This window comes from Temnothorax nylanderi, unplaced genomic scaffold (genome assembly GCF_030848795.1).
Source record: "Temnothorax nylanderi isolate EJ_2023f unplaced genomic scaffold, tnyl_v1.0 TNYL_tig0108_pilon, whole genome shotgun sequence".
NCBI lineage: Eukaryota > Metazoa > Arthropoda > Insecta > Hymenoptera > Formicidae > Temnothorax > Temnothorax nylanderi.
Genome location: NW_027249170.1, coordinates 28358 through 52815, shown reverse-complemented (window position 1 = coordinate 52815; position 24458 = coordinate 28358). Strand labels below are relative to the sequence as shown.

The 24458-nt window shown below is 28.8% G+C and overlaps 1 protein-coding gene across 2 annotated transcripts; it reads right to left on the bottom strand.

The window, feature by feature from the left end:
- Positions 1-10728: 10728 nt before the first annotated feature.
- Positions 10729-23930, bottom strand: LOC139775935 (aminopeptidase N-like). Of its 2 annotated transcripts, XM_071712311.1 has the most exons (13): positions 23862-23930; positions 21731-22261; positions 19927-20412; positions 18411-18597; positions 17931-18096; positions 17583-17664; positions 16332-16666; positions 15129-15406; positions 13419-13597; positions 12928-13284; positions 12760-12829; positions 12456-12548; positions 10729-11158 (listed from the first exon to the last, which is right to left on the bottom strand). In XM_071712311.1, the coding sequence occupies exons 2-13, from the start codon at positions 22216-22218 to the stop codon at positions 11000-11002; spliced, it is 2880 nt and encodes a 959-aa protein (XP_071568412.1). In that variant the 5' UTR covers positions 22219-22261; positions 23862-23930; the 3' UTR covers positions 10729-10999. The 2 variants fall into 2 exon arrangements, with proteins under 2 accessions (XP_071568412.1, XP_071568413.1); XM_071712312.1 differs by lacking the exon at positions 21731-22261.
- Positions 23931-24458: the final 528 nt, after the last annotated feature.

Genomic DNA, 24458 nt, shown 5'->3' with positions numbered 1-24458 from the left:
TATCAATTGGTTTATTGTATGCCTCGCGGCTTTACAAGGCGTTTTTGAGGAACGTACCCAAACCTTTACAAACTCATAGTTTCCCTTCAAATCCTGGCCATTGGGCGACCTCACATGCTATTACCCACCCTCCCTTTTCCTTAATACTCCCCGGCCTTCCCTTCAGCCTTCCTTCCTTTTCCTCTTTCTGGCTCCCTTCCCTCTTTGTCGGTTCCTCTGAATATTCCTCATAACTTCCTCTCATCCGTCCCTCCTGCTTCCGTCTCATCTGTCCGGCTCCTCCTTTTTTTGGCTTTCCTTCCTCTCCTCCCTACCTGCAACCTACATACAGAACAAATAAAACATTTATTGTACGACGCCTTATTCTGATCTTCTTTCTTTCTTTTCTTGCTTGCTTGCTATTCTTCTCTTCGCTTTTTGTTTCTCTCATACTTCGAGCTTCTGTCTTCACTCAATTTCTTTTCTGCCGTGTTTTTACCATTATCTCTTCTTTTCTCTCTTTATCTAGCCACATTCTTCTCTCTTCCTTTACCACGCCACGCTACTTTTGCCATCATCTCTCTCCTCCTTTGTTCCTTTTCCTCCTCGACTTGGTCTTGCTTTTGTCCTATATTTTTTCTTCGTTTCTATCCATTTATTATCTTCCTTCTCATTTTTAGCTGCTTTTGAATTGCTTCCCTCTCGGATTCGTCCGTTCTTCCATCTTTCCTCCAATCTGCACTCCTTCCTCAACTCTTCCTTTTCCTATCCTCTCTTCTTTCTCTCTCCATCCAGCCAATCCATACGATTTCCTTGGCCCATTCCTTCTCCTCCATCCTCTGCTCCATTTTCGGCATCCTCTCCCGCTCGTTTGTGCTTGCCTCTGCTCTCCTCACTATCATACTCAGTCCTCTCTCTGTCGTACACTTCTATAACTATATTGCCACTTACGTTCCTCTGGATATACCTCTGTGTCTTTCCTCCTTCGCATTCTCTATCTTTATTCGCTGTATACCTGCTTCTCAATCATCAACCACACCATGCTTTATCGGACCTTGCTGCAAAGTCCATATATATAATATATAATATATATATTATCGCAGATGTAATGTGCATAATACGCTATTCTTGTACCGCAGAATATCGGTGTTGTGTTTTGATATAATTGTTGTCGTGCGGATTCGCTGTTCTATTTAGATAGGTGTTGTAGACATTGTGGAGCAACGCAATCCAGACAGCAGTGGCTTCGAAATTTTCGAAACACGTGATTGTGCACATATATAAAAATATATATTCTTTATTTTGATCTAGAGCAAAATATATTAAAAACGCATAAAAAATGGAAAAGGACACCCCGTATAGTTCCTTTTGTTAGTTTTATAAAATTTTAATTATCTCAACTTTATATCGGAGATGAATCCGATGACAATGAAGAAACTATTACAATAAGAAAGATAGTATAGTATAGTATAAGAATAAAATCTTTATTGTAAATCAGAAATAAACACTTTACATTGTCAAACATTAAATATGCTAAAAGTTAATATACTACATGAATTATAAATATTAATAAACAGAATGTAATATTAATATAAAAGATTAAATTCCTAATATAAAGAATACAAATTAATTTAAATAATATATCATAAATATTATTATAAAATTAAAAACATTAAAATAGATATTTAGTATTTTAAATTAAATACATTACATAATATAATGTGTTAATATATATTATTAATATCTTATTAACATTATCATTATGCTATTAATATAATAATAAACATTAATTACATTAATGTTTATTATTACACATCAATAACACAGGCACACAAAAAAAAAGTGTCTTGGCCGAGACACTACATCCTGACCGATAAGTCTATTAGCCCGGGAGGTAACGACACAAAAGTGTCAGCGATTTGATTAGTCTTGGAACAAAGTAATTTCTCTTGTTTTAATAGTGTTGTTGATGAAATGCAGAGTCTGGCTGCGCTGTCTCGCTGGAATGGGCGTTGCGGCGCCTGTGATCTTGTCGTAAAAACACTTATGTTGGAAGAATTTGATTAGTGCTGAGCTTTTATATATTTGTTGTTTTTTGTATAAAGAAATGTTTTAGAAGAGTCTGGCATGCAACTGACACTGGAAAATGAGTCTGGCATCCTCCCAAAGTCGTTGTAAAAAGTCGATTTGTAGAATCATTTGATTAGAGCTGTAACTTGTCAAGATGGTAGTTTAAATATATAAAATTATAAAAAAATAAGTCTGGCTACTTGTACTGGCTGGAAAATTGGTCTGGCACCCCCTTTAAAGTCGTCTGCACGAGCGCGCCGGTAGCTCGTTGCCCGCCGTATCTCTAAATATTATTAACGCATTACTCATTGAAAAAGATTTTTTTTGTCCAAAAGGAAAAACGTAAACGATTTCGTGCTTATTAGTAGTGGAATAATGTGTAATTAATTATGTAATAATCAGAAATAAAGTAATTTAAAAATAAAACTATATTTTAAAGTAGTCAACATTATGCAAGTATACGCTTATAAAAAATCAATTAACTTTATTTATTAAAATTATTAATTTATTCATCTGGATAATCTGTAATCAAACTTTCAATTTCTGAACTTTCATTTTCATCATCGGTGAGCTCGGTGTTGTCGGTATCGTCATCGGATTCTTCTTCGATTTCCTTTGATTGAGTACGTTCATGATCTGAAAATAATTCAAAGTTGAATTTATTATTAAAATTACACGATTTTAATAAGCTGCGATAAAAACAAAACTTTTACGAACTAAACTAATTAACTCGTTTTATTTGCAAAAAAATATAAATTATTATCTTAAAATCATATTTCTAAAGTCATGATTAAAGATTTATTAACAGTGTTTAAACCAAAATTCTTTATATTTTTCTCCCGACTGCTGCCAACCTTCGGTTGGCGAAGACGAGGGAGTATGCGTTTTTATAAACTAAAATATTATAATATTATAAATGAATAATAAGTTATTATAATGATAAGTATCTTTATTAATTTCAAATTATTTGTTGCATCATTATTATAACTTTATTATTAGTTTATTTATTTAAAATTAATTTTGCATTCATTTATAATAAAATTAATTTATGAAATATACCTTCATTTTCTTCCTCATTCGATTCAAGTAATATATCGCTCACGAACGGGGGGCAGTTGAACTCCTTCGAACCAAGTAAGAAAGAAGTTGACGAAAAGTACGAGTTTACTTGGTTCGAAGGAGTTCAACTGCCCCCCGTTCGTGAGCGAAATATTACTTGAATCGAATGAGGAAGAAAATGAAGGTATATTTCATAAATTAATTTTATTTTAAATAAATGCAAAATTAATTTTGAATAAATAAACTAATAATAAAGTTATAATAATGATGCAACAAATAATTTGAAATTAATAAAGATACTTATCATTATAATAACTTATTATTCATTTATAATATTATAATATTTTAGTTTATAAAAACGCATACTCCCTCGTCTTCGCCAACCGAAGGTTGGCAGCAGTCGGGAGAAAAATATAAAGAATTTTGGTTTAAACACTGTTAATAAATCTTTAATCATGACTTTAGAAATATAATTTTAAGATAATAATTTATATTTTTTTTGCAAATAAAACGAGTTAATTAGTTTAGTTCGTAAAAGTTTTGTTTTTATCGCAACTTATTAAAATCGTGTAATTTTAATAATAAATTCAACTTTGAATTATTTTCAGATCATGAACGCACTCAATCAAAGGAAATCGAAGAAGAATCCGATGACGATACCGACAACACCGAGCTCACCGATGATGAAAATGAAAGTTCAGAAATTGAAAGTTTGATTACAGATTATCCAGATGAATAAATTAATAATTTTAATAAATAAAGTTAATTGATTTTTTATAAGCGTATACTTGCATAATGTTGACTACTTTAAAATATAGTTTTATTTTTAAATTACTTTATTTCTGATTATTACATAATTAATTACACATTATTCCACTACTAATAAGCACGAAATCGTTTACGTTTTTCCTTTTGGACAAAAAAAATCTTTTTCAATGAGTAATGCGTTAATAATATTTAGAGATACGGCGGGCAACGAGCTACCGGCGCGCTCGTGCAGACGACTTTAAAGGGGGTGCCAGACCAATTTTCCAGCCAGTACAAGTAGCCAGACTTATTTTTTTATAATTTTATATATTTAAACTACCATCTTGACAAGTTACAGCTCTAATCAAATGATTCTACAAATCGACTTTTTACAACGACTTTGGGAGGATGCCAGACTCATTTTCCAGTGTCAGTTGCATGCCAGACTCTTCTAAAACATTTCTTTATACAAAAAACAACAAATATATAAAAGCTCAGCACTAATCAAATTCTTCCAACATAAGTGTTTTTACGACAAGATCACAGGCGCCGCAACGCCCATTCCAGCGAGACAGCGCAGCCAGACTCTGCATTTCATCAACAACACTATTAAAACAAGAGAAATTACTTTGTTCCAAGACTAATCAAATCGCTGACACTTTTGTGTCGTTACCTCCCGGGCTATAGTGTATTCCCATGTACTTTTTCCCGCTGAATCCGAATCCGAAGTCAGAATTGTCAGATTGGCTAAAATTTATGAGATAACCACAAAAAAATGCTCAAAAACACGAATTAAAGGGAAAAAAAATTGTTTTTTTGTGGTTATCTCATAAATTTTAGCCAATCTGACAGTTCTGACTTCGGATTCGGATTCAGCGGGAAAAAGTACATGGGAATACACTAGTGTAGTGTCTCGGCCAAGACACTTTTTTTTTGTGTGCCTGTGTAATTATTTATTATTAATTAATAAAATAATAATAATGCATATTAACATATAATACATTATTAATATAAATATTGTAACATACTAATATTAGTGTTTTTATTTATATTATAGTAATTATTACGAATGTATTATATGCATTTGTAGAAATTATTACACTAAATAATAAATCATATTTTTATACACGCACATATATAAACATATACGTATGTATATGTATATATTATAATAACTAGAGTGACTCTTATAATAATATTTAAGATATTCTACGTAGACACAGGAATAACTATAAAACTCGGATATAATGAACAATGTATATAATGCAATGGATATAATAAACAATATATAAATCTGAATGAATACTGGAATGAATACTGAATCTGAATAACATAAGTGGTATATAAAATAAAAATGTTGATGTTAAACGTTGCAGTCTTCTATTTTTCGGCCGGCTGGACTGATTCCAAACACGGAAACAAAAGTGCTTCTTTGTTTCTCGATTTGAGACAAACGTAGATCAATTTTGTTGTGAATATTCGAAATTAGTTTAATTGCTCCGTTTATAATAAATTCACGAGTCTATAAAATAATTTCAAATTTTTAATTATGTTAAAAATAAATTTATAATTTATTCCGCATGTTAACAAATAAATAATTTTAACATTATAAAAGATAATATTTACAATATTTCCGTATGTTCAATGCAATTACATTGATATTAAATATTTTGTTTCCGCGGTCCGGACACCCTCCCTTCATTTTAATTATAACAAGTTTGTATTATAAGTATTTAATGTAGTTAAAAAAAAATAGATAATTTTATTTTTAAAATCATGTTTGCTTCGTTGCTATCATTCGAGTAATCTTCGGAAGATCGCAAGGTTTTCTAAATTACACAAAAATTTAGTACAAGAGGGAACAATACATTTATTCAATATAACATCTCGCAAAATACCGTGTTAATTACGAAAAGTTATTGTTTTTTATTATTTTGCACGAATTTGTTATTAAGTTTGCTTGAATTACATGTAAGACATCAGAAACAGACTTCTATGCCACTTATTGTCAGTCCAGTAGATAAAATTTTCTAATTTTGAAATGTGTTGTCTAATATAACAATAACGAGTAACTGATCACCGAAATGCAACTAATTTGGCATCTTAGAATGGAATAAGTAAAATGTAATAAAGAATAATAATAAATGACTCGTTTATGGAAAGACTGTAAAATTTAATTCAAGTTTAATACAAATCTAACAAGGATACTTCAAGGGTGGCAGTGTGGTCTTGTGGTAAAGCGCCAGACTCGTAACTCCGAGGAACCGGGTTCGAGTCCACCTGATCACAGGAATTTTTATATTCCAAACTGCACCCCCCGCACGAGTGGGGCTTGTGCGGAGAAACTGGGCTATCTTTCGAAATTGGTCGTCAAGCTTGGGGAGCTTGGGAGTTTTGGTCAGTGCGTGTTACGCCTAACTGAGTGTCTATATGGTATTATACTTAGGAAAATAAGAATTGGAAATCCTTTCATCGTATACATTTTCTTTCTTGAACACTTTTTCCTTTTCTATTCAAATAGATTTCCGATTCTATAACACTTGACGCGGCCGAATTTACAATAATATAGGTAAAATTTGAAATTAACTGTGATTAATACTTACCAGTTACGAATTGCCAGACGTCTATCTACACTATCGCGACCTTTCCGTCTCGAGAGCTTAAGAAGAACTGAGATGGTGAACTGCGAGCGAGAGAGCTTCTCCGTCGCTCTTTTATAACCGAGCTTTCTCTCGACAAGCACCAATTATTTTAGGCGTCGCACAGTGGGAAATTCCGTGCTGTTTTTGGACAAAATTCTTGTGACAGCACAATTTTTAAGATATCCCGTTGATTTTTTTTTTAAATGCTCAGGAAGACTTGTGCATTAATGCAGTACTGCGGAAATATATTTGTCGCACAACGAAAATGGTTAAACATAGAGTGCAATCCAGTAAATATGAAATTTATATGCAAAAAACGGTAATCCCTTCATAGACACAAGCTTCTAGGGTATAGTTTAACCGAGATGGATATCATTTTAATTATGTTTCAAGTCGTTGATAACAAATTCAAGCTTTAAATTTCAAAATTAATTTGTTTAAACAAATTATCTCAAAGTAAGATGTTTTATAAATTTTTATTTCAAAATCTGTGGATAGAATTTCATAGAAAAAACATAGTAGGCCTTCAAAGTAATATCTTTTAGATCCAAATTGTTAATAATAATTTACGATTATCTTTTTAACTTAAAGTATAATATCTCCTATATCTTTATTTAAAGGAATTAACGGAAGATCATCAAGCGAAATGAATATAATTTTTATGATTTTTGATAGCTGATTACGAATTTAACCTTAGAATTGCAAAATTAATTTGTTTAAACAAATTTATTTAAACAAATTATCTAAAAATAATATTTTTTATGAATATTTGTTTCAAAATCATTCTGCAGATGGAATTACATAGAAAAAATAGAAAAAGCCTTCGAAGTAACACCTTGTAGATCTAAATTGTTAATAATAAAGGTTGATTAATTTATTATAATATTTTTTATTTAGTATTACATAATAAATATATATTTGTATAATTTTCTCTGAGTTTTTGTTTAATGATAATAGTAATTTTCTTTTATGATTAACTGTCTTTGGTTATCGTTTTTAATATTAAAAGATATAAGCATCTTTTAATATTAAAAACGATAACCAAAGACAGTTAATCATAAAAGAAAATTACTATTATCATTAAACAAAACTCAGTGAAAATTCAGAGAAAATTATACAAATATTTATTGTGTAATACTAAATAAAAAATATTATAAAAAAATAATCAACCTTTATTATTAACAATTTAGATCTACAAGGTGTTACTTCGAAGGCTTTTTCTATTTTTTCTATGTAATTTCATCTGCAGAATAATTTTGAAATGAATATTCATAAAAAATATTATTTTCAGATAATTTGTTTAAATAAATTTGTTTAAACAAATTAATTTTGCAATTCTGAGGTTAAATTCGTAATCAGCTATCAAAAATCATGAAAATTATATTCATTTCGCTTGATAATCTTCCGTTAATTCCTTTAAATAAAGATATAGGAGATATTATACTTTAAGTTAACCCTTAAATGCCACACCTCTCAAGAATCTCGTAAATGACACATGGGGTCTAAAAGACCCCAGCATGAAAAATGTCTCCTTACTTATTGATTTTTTGATATTTAGTTATGAAAATTATTTTCAATGTTGTTCAAGGCTTAGAAAATAAAATGCTTATATTGTTAAAATTTCAATTTCAACATAGTATAAAAAATTAAGATCGCCAACAGTTAAAATATTGGCATCAAAATCAAAAAAATAAAAAATAATAAATAAATAAATATGAGCTCTATTTTTGGCGGGAACATTTGAAAATATATCATTCTAAAGGGTCTGGGGTCCGCTGGACCCCGGGTGGCATTTAAGGGTTAAAAAAATAATCGTAAATTATTATTAACAATTTGGATCTAAAAGATATTACTTTGAAGGCCTACTATGTTTTTTCTATGTAATTCTATCCACAGATTTTGAAATAAAAATTTATAAAACATCTTACTTTGAGATAATTTGTTTAAACAAATTAATTTTGAAATTTAAAGCTTGAATTTGTTATCAACGACTTGAAACATAATTAAAATGATATCCATCTCGGTTAAACTATACCCTAGAAGCTTGTGTCTATGAAGGGATTACCGTTTTTTGCATATGAATTTCATATTTACTGGATTGCACTCTATGTTTAACCATTTTCGTTGTGCGACAAATATATTTCCGCAGTACTGCATTAATGCACAAGTCTTCCTGAGCATTTAAAAAAAAAAAATCAACGGGATATCTTAAAAATTGTGCTGTTACAAGAATTTTGTCCAAAAACAGCACAGAATTTCCCACTGTGCGTCGGAGGTGACCGTCCAGGTCTTCACGTGTGATTGGCGGCCACGGGACCCGCCACGCATAAATTCGCACCTGACATGCGCGAGGCGCGGATTGAGACGAGCGATTGGCAATCGGCTGCCTACGTCACCGCGACGCGCCGACGCAAGACGAAATATTGTTAACAGGCCGTTAGCAATTGTTGTTGTTTGTCACGCCGTGGTGTGTTTATAACATGGGTTTTTCTATCGCACAAGAACATAAAAACAAAGGTCGAGAAACGTCTGAAATATTATAGATTGAAAAATGTACTTGGAAAAGCCCACGTTATAACGCAAAGCACAAAGAAATTACATACAACGAATCTCATTTTATTGAAGTTATGAACTTATAATACAACGAAGGCAGACGCATTGTGCCTTTTCGTGCGACGAAATCGATGCACGCTACGATGCAATCGCGATCTCAAGCAGTTAAAGTCATATTATTATCCGATAAATTCGAATATCGTTATATTGTTACTAAGATTTATGTCTTCTACATATATTTTTCTACAATCTAATATGCAATAATATGCAATCTTGCAATGAAGTATTTTATATTATTGACTCCTTATTTACATAAGATTACATTATCCCCGCTTACAACATGGTTATTGAATATAAAATAAGTACTGTTTTAATCAAATTAATTTTTTAATTTCCTTATTATTGAAACTTGAAACTAAATTTTCGCGTGTTTATCGGAAATATTAAACTGTTTACAATTGTGGAATAATTAAATTAATATGAAATAAAACGTTTCTAAAACAATAGAATATGAAATAATATATATTTAAACATAGTATTTTTTTAAATAATTTGTATTAAACATTAATATTGTCTTTATTGGAAATACATTTATAAATGTGTATTAGTATGTACATACAAATATAATAAAATTGACATTATTTTAAAAAGAAAGCGTTAAGTATTTAAAACCAATTGTAATGCCATTAGAATTAGATAATTATAATTTTTTTTATTTTAACATTTTTATTTATATTTAACAATCTATTCACAATGTTATGAAATAATTTATACATACATGGATATATTATGAATATTATAAATTAAGCATATATATAAATTACATCTAAATAGATATGTCGATTGCATCAGACATATCTGTATGAACGTTGTACATTGTTTCAATTAGTGGCTTTAAAATTTTCGAAACATGTGATTGTGCACATATATAAAAATATATATCTTTTATTTTGATCTAGAGCAAAATATATTAAAAACGCATTAAAAATGGAAAAGGACACCCCCTATAGTTCCTTTTGTCAGTTGTATAAAATTTTAACTATCTCAACTCTATACCATAAGAGATGAATCAGATGATAAAGAAAAGACCATTACAAAAAGAAAGAAGCTGTATAGCATAAGAATAAAATACTTTATTGTATAAATCAGAAATAAACACACACACATTACATTTTCGAACACTATATATAAAAATGCCAAAAATTAATATATTACATAAATTATAAATATGAATAAAAAGAAAGTGTGTAATATTAATATAAAAAATTAAATTCCTAACATAAAAAAATACAATTTAATTTAAATAATATATCATAAATATTATTGTAAAATTAAAAATATTAAAACTAAAAATAGATATTCGGTTTTTTAAACTGAATATTGCATAATAAGATAATGTGTTAATATATATTATTAATATTTTATTAATACTTTATTGTACTATTGATATAATAATCATATATTTATTACATTAATACATCAATAATTGTATATTATTATTGACTAAAATATATAATAATATGTATTAACATAATACATTAGTAATATAAATAACCTATTAATATTATTATATTTATTAATTGTATTAATTGTATTATTACCAATTTTATTATATATGCACCAATATATGTATTTGTAGAAGTTATTACATTAAACAATAAATTATATTTATATACATACGCACACATATAAATATATATGTATGTACATGTATATATATATATTAAAATAACTGGTAACTCTTACAATAATATTTAAGATATTCTATGTCAACATAGGAGTAACTATAAAATTCATATATAATGGACAATGAATAAACAATATATAAATCCGAATGAATAATGGAGTAGCATAAGAGATATATAGAAATGTTTGATGACAATTTTTAAAAAAATCCATAATTCTGTTGCTTTACTTTACGTTTTAGATGTAGTTGAATACAATATGATTCAAGCATTGCAGTCTTCTATTTTTCGGCCGGTTGAATTGTTTCCAAACACGGAAATGAAAGTGTTTTTTTGATTCTCGATTTGAGACAAACGTACATCAATCTTTTTGTCAATATCCGAAATTAGTTTAGGTGCGCTGTTTCTAATACATTCACGGATCTATAAAATAATTTTAAATTATTAATATATTACAAATAAATTAATAATTTATTCCACATGTTGTCAACAAATAAGTGATTTTGGAATTATAAGAGATAATATTTACAATTTTTGCAGGTTTAATGCGGCTACAAAATATATTGCATGTATACCTATTACGTGCCCATGTATATGTGTACACATGCATATGTTTGCGTTCGTGATTTAGCAAAATTAATTAAATTTAAAATAATAATTATGTTACATAATTAGATAGGAGAATAAATTTTGTGTTGAGAATTATATGTATGTCATATATGTATATATGTGTCATATATGTGTAATCAAGTTTGAGTGTGTGATATACAGAGTTGCACAAGTTTAATAATAAATGTTGATGACATGTTTTTTTGTAAATGTGTAATACTTTCAAATTTATATATACAGGATGTATCAGACCACCCGTCGCACCCGATTTTTTTGTAAACGGTGAGAGAAAATTGGGGAGAAATACTAGGCCCCATATCCTATTCGAAGAACGAATGAGGGTACTTTCGCTTTCTGGAGCTGACCAGAAGTAGTGGCTACTGAGCTCAACATTAAATTTTTGAATGGAAACATATGTCGTGTAAAGTATCGTTGGATAGATCTTGAAAAAAAGAAACATTTTTTATTGGAACATAATCGCGATATCTCCAACCGTTGTGGAGAAACGACTGGAAAACTGAATGATGATGGTGTCGCAATAATAACGAAGTTTCGTATTTGAAATGAGAAATATTACTTATATTAAACCTCACAAATGTGCTTTCCGTCTTGATTTAAATAAAAACGGATTCTGTTTCTGATGTTATCTATAGCTCGAAGGACTTTTGCATCACGTTTAGCGATCGGCATGTTTCTCGAACAATCAAAGACAGAATCCTTTTTTGTTTAAAATAAGATGGAAGACATATTGAACATTTGTAAGGCTTAATAAAAGTAATATTTTTTGTTTCGGATACGAAAGTTCATTATTATTACGATACCATCACCATTCAGTTTTCCAGTTGTTTCTCCTCAACGGTTGAAGATGTCGTGATTATGTTCCAATAAAAGATGTTTCTTTTTTTAAGATCTATCCAACGATACACTACACGACATATGTTTCCATTAAAAATCTAAATACAATAGAGTTGACCGTAGTAGTCACTACTCCCAATCAGTTCCGGAAAACGAAAATACCATCATTCGATTCCTCGGATAGAATATAAGGCTTAACATTTACGAAAAAATCGGGTGGGACAAGTGGTCTGGTACACCCTGTATAAATTTTTACCTCGCTAAATAATTTTGAGTTAAAGGACTGATTAGGAGAAACAGTGAGTTCTAACAGTGATTCAATCTTCATGTTCCTTACAAATTCCGACATCTAAAACATACACAGATTATTTTACTATTCAATATATCCATAAAATAATACTAGTCTCATATAGAATATACACTTGTGGCTGTAGTTTTTTAAGTTATTTTTTACAAACTTATTCTGTCACGATAAATAGATTATACTGAGAATACACAAAAATATGTAAGCTTAATAAAATCGAAAGATAACATGTAAGTTGAAATAACGTAAATATTACCTTATCAAGTTGTTCCTTAGAATATACGTGGTTTATAATATCAATTAATGCTATAGTTGTACTAATTTCTCTGTAAAAGTAAAACAAATGATTCTTAATTCGTATACATATACGATATGTTTTCATGATTACAACCAGAATATATTTATACGGAAGAAAATAATTTACATGGGTTTTGCTCTCTCCCAATTTTCTAATATATGATCAAGTACTAAGTTATCTCTTGCATGTTTTTCAACATTGTAATGAAAAATGTTAATATTATTAATAGGCTCTTTTCTTATCTTCATATCTTCAAACATCTCTTTAAAATATTCTTCATAATATTCTGATTTCATGATGATGGAATTTATGTAAAAATGTTTAGAACAAGCCAGGAATTCTAAATTTTTTGATTCTCTTTGGAATAGAGTTTCATATTTATATGTGTACAGATGATATACACTTTTTATAACATCAGTTTTATTAGCTATCGATAAACCATTACAATATGTCCATTTCTTCCACCCCGGCGAGATTTGAAATCTGAAAAGACGAGTTATAAAATTTAGTTTAGAGAATCTTACATGTATATTTCAAATATTTGTATAAAATGCTCTATCAAGCATTGTAAGTAATGTAAATGTATGGTTAATAAAGAACATTTAAGCGTAAATTACCCGTCTGTTAAGTGCTGTTGTAGTTTATTCAAGGCCATTGTTTTGCAGCTAGAATCATTGAGAACGCATGCCCATTTTACAGCTTCTTGCCTTAAACATTCCATTGAATAACTTTCGTTTGATTCGTCTGAGTATTTTATTGTTCCAAGAAGCGATTTTAATTGTTCGAGTATCATCGTCTAAACATTGTAAAATTATAAAAATTTTTTATTGAGTTATTGATTTTCTCGAAGAACGTTATGTAACATGCGAACATATACGTGTAGTTAACCCTAAAACACCACACCGTGTTAATCCCATCTACCAACTGGGTGTAGCCATACGTCTACTAAACGGCAGCATGGGTAATTGTGGAAAGAGAACAAAAGTTTATTTACCTTACCACTTCGATTCTCTAACTTTCACTATATCGTAAGAACATCGGGCATTATTAAAACAAACATGGGTGTGCTACACCCAGTGTGGTGTTCTAGGACTAAGAATACAATTTAAAAAAATAGATTTAACATAATTAGAAAATTGTTTGATTTTTTTAAAATTATTATACAAAGTTTATCAAAAGTGTGGAAATCCCCAAATAACTTTTGTAAAAATAAAAATATTGAAAAACGGTAAAATACGTGTTCAATATTTCAAAGAAGCTATCTTTTAGCATGAACGTCAATCATCTCTCATCCCCAGGTGCGCGGGTGCGAGATGGGAGTTAAAAATTTTAAAAGGCACTCAGGGTCAAGTGAGGGCATATTTGAAAGGTCTTTTAAAGACAAAATCCCACCAGTTTTAGTCGCTACGATAGCCCCATTCAAAATGGCGGCCGTTTAAAGGCCGAAATTTTATGTACTTGGCGTTACCCAGAATCAACTGCATCAATCTGATCCCGTGTACTATTCTTAGTCAAACGTTTAATTTTTATTTAGAGTGAAGAATAGAGCGAGGAAAGTCGTAACAAGATGTTCGTGTTGAATTATTATTTTTAACAGACAATTATTCCAATCATAGTAAACTGTGCGCCGACAAATCGTTAGACTTGAAACACAGTTCTTAGATGCTTAGCATCATAAATTAAATCGTAACGATTTAATTAGGGGGGAGGGGTGAGAGGGGATTTTACTACTCCAACCAAAATTGTGTTTCAAGTCTGACGATTTGTCGGCGCGCAGTTTACTATGGTTGGAATAATTGTCTATTAAAAATAATAATTTAACACGAACATTCTGTTACGGCTTTTCTTGCCCTGTTCTTTACTCTGAATTTTAATCCATGAAGCAATTTGAAAATTGTTTAATTTTTTATTTATTAATTTGTGAACTGAAAAAATAAAAGTTCTCGGCAGAGGCAGAGAGCGCGCTACTCCACCACTCCGGGCGTTGTCACGCTACCCACGTGTGATCGTGTGCGAGAAAAGTACCGGACACCTCTGATATCTATCAAGCTAGCAAGACCTATCAGATTACTTGTTGATTATATAAAATTATTAATAGTGGTACAAATTAGTTTCCATTTTGTATTAATTTGTACCATTAATAATAGTTTTGTACTCCGTGCAATTTTCCATAAGGTTTGTGCGGGGTCTTATGCTGCCAATCTGCATGCATGTTGCTAACATTTTATTTACTGGGATATTTTATTAAATCTTACGTCACAATTGTTGTTTCATTACAAAGTATATAATGTTTAGATATAACAATTTTTTTTAGCAACATCTTTTACCTTAAAATATTCACTTTCATTTGAAAAAGGGAGGATGTAAGATATGCGTTCAAGAACTTTGATCATAGGATACCATGCCGCATATTCTGTCTCTTGCCCTAGGTAACTCGTAAGTTCCCAAAATATAGAGACATTGAGCTGGCTCGTCGTGGTAAAATAAAATGCATCATCGATGATTTGAGCACGGTTAAGAACATGAATTTTTTTATAGTTTTTAGATTTCAGGTAACATGCAATTCTTTGCCAAATTTCAGTATCGTAGTTGACACGATAATATCCTGTAATAATATAAATTAATATTATTGACCATTAAACCTTCCCCCGAAAAAAAACAGGTAAAAGAAAGGTGCCATCATGTGCATAAGTTCAATAAAGTGTACATATTAATTGAATTGTATATTACTTATAAAAAGTTGAAGGATAAGAAGAAACATGATATGACTATTAAAATGCTCTAAGTTTAAAAATAGTGTAATTAGATACTTTAAAAGTATTATAAAAGCATTTTGCTATATAAAAATAGACTTAACATCATAAGAAAACACATCATAATTTTGAGCAAATATATTTAACGTGACAAAAATATTATAAACTTATCGTTTAAATCTATTTTTCCTAAGAAAGTACTAATCTAATTGCGGCAGCTGAAATAAAATGTATGTTTAATTACTATATGTTGACATTAAAATATTCTATCCGATAAAATATAATATATTCGCTCTGTGACATAAATATAAAGCCTAGAATCTTAAGAAACATATAAGCCAAAGAATAAAAATCGAAGAAAATAATTGGTGACACGAAAAGAATATGTTATTAAAATAAAAAAATAATTAACACGAAGAACTTGAAAGCTAAAAATATTTTTAAACAATAACAAATATTTATTTGATCTAATCTATACTTTAATTAATCATTATTCTGCTGTCGAAGTCACCATGCATTTACATTACATGCATTACAAATTTAAATTTATATAATATAACATATTTTTCATAAACTGGATTTAAATTAAATAAGAAAAAATGGCATATAAGCATATTTAATATATTGATAATATAATATTATCAATGCTACATTTACTATAGCAAATTGACTAGCTTTTGTTGCTAGATGTAGCAAATTCTTACATTAACTTGCTATATCTAGCAAGTTAAGAAGTAAATGCGAAGATACAAGAAAATAATTATTCAAAATACTTACCACTTTGTTGCAAGTTTAATATTATCCAGTCATCTTTTAAAGGCACAGGTATATTGAACTTATCTTTTAATCTAACTATAGAAGGAGAAGTATCAAAAGTGATTTTCGATTGCCTAGTAAATGTCAAAGGTATTCTCCATGTCTCGGATAGATTTTTCAACCTTATGATAAAAGAGTTTTCATTCTTATCGCATGTTACATTTAGAATAGGATAATGACTTCGTGTTGTCCAAGGATATATTATCTGTGTTATGTTAATGTTTGATGATATAAGTGCTGATGTTTTATTATAAGCAGTTTGCATGGCAGCCCAGAAATCTTTCGAAGTAGCTGATCTAATAGAAATTTCGCAAAATTTTATCACGTTGACACAGTATATTACAACACATATAGTTATTACAAACATATTACATAAAAAGTAAAATTTGTTGGTTATTTATTTCTGTATGTTGGCAGCTGATGTCAATTTATATAATTCTAACTTGCAAAAAAATAAAAAGTTATAGGGAAAAAGATAGAACTAATTTACATGACACATACAATCTAATATAACTTGTTTAAGATGGAATTCTAAGAAAAATATGCACTTACTCAGTGATGTAAAAAGTAAAGAAAGTTTACGTGAGTTATTAACATATTACATTAATATTGAAATCATGATTAGATATTAAGTAACGAAAGGAAAATAAACAGAATATTTTTGAAATAAGTTGAACATAAAAAAAACAAAAAAATACATTAAGATAAATAATAGCAAAGATTATAATAAAGAAATTAGAAGAAAATATTGAAATGTAAGTTAGTAAAAAACGTAAAAGAAGTAAAAAATAACAGAGGGAACAAAATAAAAACAAAAAATTCTTAAATCTATTATTGAATAAAAATAGTAGGAAGTAGTATAATAGGAAGATTTAATCAAACAAATAATCAAAAATCGTCAACATAAAACCAAAACAAGAACAAAAATAAAAATTAGCTCGGAGTTATGGACATGTGGAAAGAAAAGAGATAATAACTCAGGTAGCAGAGTAATGACGTTCCTAACGTCAATAAAACGTCATTAAGATGTCTTTAGACATTATTCTGATATCTGGGAAGTGAATCACATTCGACGAGAAGTAAAAGTAATTGAATCCAAAAAAGATACGTTTTTTGTTAATGGTACAGAAATAAATATAAATGAATACAAGTTTGGGGAAAACTTGAAGACAATATAGATATAGAGCAATAAGAACAGAAATATATACTCACTGTTTTTTTAAATATATTTCGATACCATTCCAAAACACTTGTTCGCCCACCATATGTAGCACCATGCGCAATATAGCAGGTGCTATAACAAATAACGTTATAAAATAATTAGATGTAGTTAACTAAATTTATTAACAGCAATGAAAAATTTGTAAAAACCATTTATTAAAAAAAAAAGTTAATTATGCAGTTTATTTGTACATTATACATTTTTTCCATTTTACTTTAAGAAATTAACATTTCCATATCTAATATAAGTAAATTGAAGATGGATTTGGTTATCATTTGGTTATAGTTTAAGAATTTTCTAAATTTTATTTAATTATATCATGTACTTTTTTATATTACCTTTAATATAATAGGAGAAAGAGAAAATTGAATTAATATCAGATATCATGATGCCTTTGCGTTTCCACAGTGTAAGAGGTTTCATAATTCCTTGGCCGTCTAAATAGAGAGATTCTTGCAGAATTTGGACAACAAACAAATCCGACATGCGAGAATTTGGAATAATCTAGAAACAAAAGCTTACATGACGATGAGAGTAATCATGGAATATTTAATTTGAGAGAATGCTTTAACTAATAATATGCACCACTTGTACACTGTTACTGTAGTATTTTGATATTTTTCATTAAGCTTAAAAGTATGCTCAAACATTTTTAAAGTAAGTATTTTACAATTTTGTAGATAGCATTAAAAACACTTAGAACAAAGATTCCTGAAATCTCTCCCAGTATTATTTTGGGAGAGATTTCAGGAATCCTAGTTCTAAGTGTACACTCCATTTTTTAGTAAAATAATATAAGAGATGTATGAGCAATTAACCTTATCAATGATTTTTGATGTAAAAAGAACCCCAGCAATACCCTCATTTAACCAGAAGTGGTTCCACCACGATGGACTTGTCTCAGAATTTAACAATTGTCGTGCTATTTTACGTCCGATTAAACACGCTATTTCCATTTTGCGGGCAATATTATCTTTCATCTCATCATAAATAATATCTTCGTCTCTGAAAATCATTTATAATTATCGTATTATCTTGTCGCCTTATTTATCGCTTTTTTAATTTTATTATATCATAATTATCTTCATTTTAATATTACTTATACTTAATGTAATTCAGAATGAATTGTTAGATAGGCGATTATTTTATTTTAAGAGATATGAGGAAAGGTTGTATAATATATGTTTATTTAAAAACATAAATTTATTTACACAATTTATAAAAGAAAATAGACATTAATCTTAATATGTAACTTTACAAAAAAATATATTTAAAATCTTATATACAACTTTCCTTTGTTTATACTTTAAATAGTATGATTATGTTTGAGCCTACCACAATTCCTAGCAAAATGTTCGCAAGAAATATCAAATATATTTTAAAAAATTTATTTACAACTTTTATCAAATATCTGTTATTGCTGTAAGATAATAGCATATATACAAAATTGTTAAAATAAATGGGCCAATTATTATACAAAAATAATCCTAACTATTAAAAATGTTCTATAATTATTAAAAATCTTGTATTGTCACATATTTTTTTAAACAACCACAAACCACTTATCTATTGTGGCATGTATGTCATCGATGAATATCGAAAGTACCTTCAACACTGAAAGTCTCGATATTTCACTGAGTCTTAGAATCAGCAGTCAGTCTTTTCTCTAAAATTTATACATAAGTGAATATAAAAGAAGAACATTTTTAATAGACATGACTCCTTTTATATTGTAATTAATCAACTAAATAAAACGAATGTATATTTTGTACTAAAATTATGTTAGTAAATTTATCATTTTGGTTATAAAATAAATTTGTTTTTTTTTACACTGAAAGCCCCATTTTGTTGAATCAACTAAACCGCTTGTTTGGATATGGGAAAACAAATTCTTTAGTTAATATGACAACAAATTTAGTTAACACAACAAAAAATTAAGTTATATAACAATTTAGTTAATATAACAAAAAAGTTTGTTTTTGTAACATTATACTTATTTCAAACAAACTTTTTGTTGTTGTATTAACTAAATTGTTACGTAACTTAATTTTTTGTTGTGTTAATTAAATTTTTTGTTATATTAACTAAAAAATTTATTTGCTCATATCCAAACAAGCGGTTTAGTTGATTCAACAAAATGGGGCTCTCAGTGTAGAAACAAAATTTATATAGCACGGTTATGTATCACTATACATTATATATGTATACATGTAATGAAACCAGTTTAACAATAAAAATATATAAATATTTAAATTATTTAGTTGTAAGGAGTAAAAATAATATTATCTGTTATGGATGTTTAATTGTTGGTGAAAAATATCTAATCATATTTACCTGTAAAATATAAGTCGCCACTTTGTCGTCATGCCGTCATCTATCAAGCCTGGAACCGCGACATGTTCTTGCGTTGGAAACACCCTCAATTGCCTCCATTTGTCTTGGAAATAGCGCGTAATATTTGCAATGACGTGACGTGCGAATATTAAATCATCATGTATAAATAGTGACCTGCTTCTCAAGATCACATTCATTTTAAATTGTTGCCTGTCTCTCAAGTTCTCAAATATATTTGTATAAGGCAAATTGCACAACACTATAGCTACGAGATAAATGGGTATTGCAGGAGTTTCTTCAAAATATGTTTGTACAATGCCATCATTAACATCGACTTCTCTCGTATAACCAAACGTATTAGATAAAGCCGTGTAATTTCTATGGTGCTGTACGATAATTTTAAATCTAGCCATTATTCTTGGCTCATCCCAACATGGAAACGTTCGTCTTATTCCAGTAGCCGAATTATGTGTTGTGACGAACCATCTATGAGTTTTAACAATGTTTTCAATAATAATAAATTATTAATATGCGTTAGTATTAATATGTGGCATAGGAGCAACGAAATACGTTTATATGTTACGATAAAAAAATAATATTTTTTTATAATATTATTGTGTGCATTTTTTATTATTAATTTATATCGATATATTATTCTATTAAAGAGTGTACTATACTATAATATATACAATATCTAACAATGTTTCTATAGTATGCAATGTAATATAAAAGGATGACCCCGCACTATAAATATCATGAAAATGGGCCCCGGCGAAAATGGCTAAATTTGAAATATGTAGTACTTTTTAGGTCACTGAATAAATATTTCCTCAGGGAAAATGTAAAAAAAATGGACAGTTTCGTCATTTCAATCCTTCAAATATATAAAATTGTAATTAATCCTTAACCAGCAAAGATATCACTTTCGGATCAATGCGGTTATCATTATATGGTCTGACCTCAGGCTTTTAAGGATTAATTACAATTTTATATATTTGAAGGGTTGAGATGACGAAACTGTCCATTTTTTTTACATTTTGCCTGAGGAAATATTTATTCATTGACCCAAAAAGTACAACATATTTCAAATTTAGTCGTTTTCGTCGGGGCTCATTTTCATGATGTTTAGTGCAGGGTCCTTTACGCATAAAATATATGTACGTAATACAAAATTTACGATTGCTTTTGAAATATTGAAATTGTATATAAATATAATGATTAGCACATCTTACAATATCTGATATTTCTACGGTTTAAATTTGAAACTTGCTTACTTGTATCATCTAAATTAAAAATATGAACAAATATAAGCACTTGGATTAAGATAAAAGAACCTTTGTTGTTAATCAATTACCTATAATACATTAAATATGTGCACTCATTTGTTTATTTGTACCGTAAAATCAAGTGTTACAAAAACTATACCTACTAAACAATATACTGTTAAAAACATGAAGGAATAAAATCTGTACAATGATAATATAATTATGGATGGCAAGTCAATGAAAATGTCATGAAAAAAGTCAAATGCAAGATGTAATTTTCTGCAAAATGTCTAAATAATTCCGATTACATTTTTGCCCTATCTTTAACTGAAGTTATTATGATTTTATAAATCTCTAAAATATTTCAAAGTGTTTTTCTCACGCATTCTTTATATCTAATAGCATATTTATGAAATTTCTTATAATCGATTAAAATAGTTAACATTTAAATATAAACAATTTAATTATTAATTTTCGTTTAATAATAAACATGTATGTTAACATGAACATGTTCATGTTATAGTTTTAAATCTACTCACTTTCTATCTCTTATTTCATTTATAAACGGAGTCTTGAAGAAACCACCTATATCGGAGCCACTCATATCGGATATGATACCCATGTATTCCATATTCAGAGTATAATTACCAGGTATTAGATCATAGTCAAAATAAATCACTATAACTTCCATTTCCTTCAAATATGAAATATGATTTGAACGTGCGATATGCTTGGTCCTTTCACGCATATCAATATTTTTAATTGTTGTTCCCTTTGTAGTTATATTCAAATATATTGAGTGCAAATGTATCGTACGAGTTTGTTCGTAAATAATGATGCTGACAGTAGATTTGCCATGGAAGATATTCTTTTCAACGTCCACTTTTAACTTAATCTCATAATCCTTCGGTATTGTATTATTCGGCAAGCGGTAATAAATATTGGCGCAAACTTCAGTAATAAACATTTTTTTAGAAACAAAAGCCATAATGAACATTATATTAAACAGCAATTTTAATAATTCCATGACAATTTTCTAAACAGGTTCAGTGGTGTTTGTAAAAATGAGCCTAGGTTAGAAGAAAAAGAAACATGAAATTTAGTAAATATTTGTAAAGAGAGGAAAACATTATAACAATTTTGTATGTATGTTCCGTTACGTGTACGATTAAGTTTATGACGAGGTATTTTTGAGATTCGTGCGGTTTAATGCTATGCTTACTGTACTTTGTAATTATGTACTGTAATTTGTATTTTGATTAAGCGCGATAAATAACAGCATGTACACGTCAGTTTATTCTATATACATCGCTTTTCTCTGCCCCTCAGTTTAGTTCAAACGTTACACCTTTTAGACCCAGTTTCACCAACGTCGATTAACTGTAACCTTCGATTAAACTCACTTTTCGTCTCTTTCCAACTGTCCCCCTTAGAAAGAGACGAAGAGTGAGTTTAATCGAAGGTTACAGTTAATCGACGTTAATGAAACTGGGCCTTATTGTACAGATCTCGTAATATAATAAACTATCGTGATAAAATAAAGACTTATTCTGTGATTGTACAAATGAGATTGATTATTTTGTTTCCACGACCCTCTCTTCGTTTTAACTCCAACAAGTGTGTATTACAAGTATTTAATCGAGTTGAAAAAAATAGATAATTTTTTTATCACGTATTTTGTGGTATACCTTAAGTATAATTCGTAATTTTTTAAATCGTGTTTGCTTCGTTGCTATCATTCGAGTAGGTAATCTTTAGAAAATCACAAGGTTTTCTAAATCTCAAAAATTTAGTACAAGAAGAAACAACATATTTATTTAATATACATATAACATCTCGCAAAATACCACGTTAATTATGACATGTTATTTTTTTTATTATTTTGCACGAATTTGTTATTAAGTTTGCTCGAATTACATGTAAGACAGTTAGTAACAGACTTTTATACCACTAATTGTAAGCCCGAGATTAAACTTTCTAATTTTGAAATGTGTTGTCCAATATATTAAATAGCAAACTAACTACATATAATCACTGAAATGCAACAAATTTGGCATCTTTGAATGGAATAAGTAAAATGTAATAAAGAAGAAGTAAATGACTCGTTTATGGAAAGACTGTAAAATTTAATTCAAATTCAATACAAATCTAACAATAAGATTAACACGTAAAATTTAAGCAAGGTCAGATAACATAATAAATATAATAATTTATTTTCGAGGCCATTATTTTAAAATACTTAGGTGTAGTTAATGATTTATTACATAACTATATTTTTATATTTTTCGTATTATAAGTATGATTGTACAAGTTTACCCTTTTATATGTATATATAATTCTAGAAAGATCTTAAAATGATTTGATACTCCAGAATTCACAATGATATTGGTAAAATTTGAAATATTAACTATGGTTAAAGCCCCTTGCACAATGCCAGGCAACAGGCAATAGGAACAGGAAATAACCAAAAAAATTTTAATTACAACCTAAAAAATTCGAATACTATGATTGGTTGGCAACAGGCAATAGGCACAGAATTTTCAACGTGACGGAAACTCTGGGTCTATTGCTTGTGTCACTGTTTATTCTGCATTTATACATGATTTCTGATTTCTATTCCCTGTTCCTATTGCCTGTTGCCTGGCATTGTGCAAGGGGCTTAATGCTTACCAGTTACAAATTGCCAGAAGTATATCCTCGAGTCTATCTACAGAATTGCGACCTTTCCGTCTCGAGAGATCACTAAGAACTGAGGATGATGTCAATAAACGTTATAATAAATACGTAGTCTCACAAGTCCTTCTAAAGTCGTTAAAGTCATGTTATTATCCGATAAATTCGAATATCGTTATATTGTTACTAAGATTTATGTCTTCTACATATATTTTTCTACAATCTAATATGCAATAATAATATGCAATCTTGCAATGAAGTATTTTATATTATTGACTCCTTATTTACATAAGATTACATTATCCCCGCTTACAACATGGTTATTGAATATAAAATAAGTACTGTTTTAATCAAATTAATTTTTTAATTTCCTTATTATTGGTGAAGTTAATGGAAACTTGAAACCAAACTTTCGTGTGTTTATCAGAAATATAAAACTGTTTACAGTTGTGGAATGATTAAATTAATATGAAATAAACTGTTTCTAAAACAATAGAATATGAAATAATATATATTTAAACATAGTATTTTTTTAAATAATTTGTATTAAACATTAATATTGTCTTTATTGGAAATACATTTATAAATGTGTAT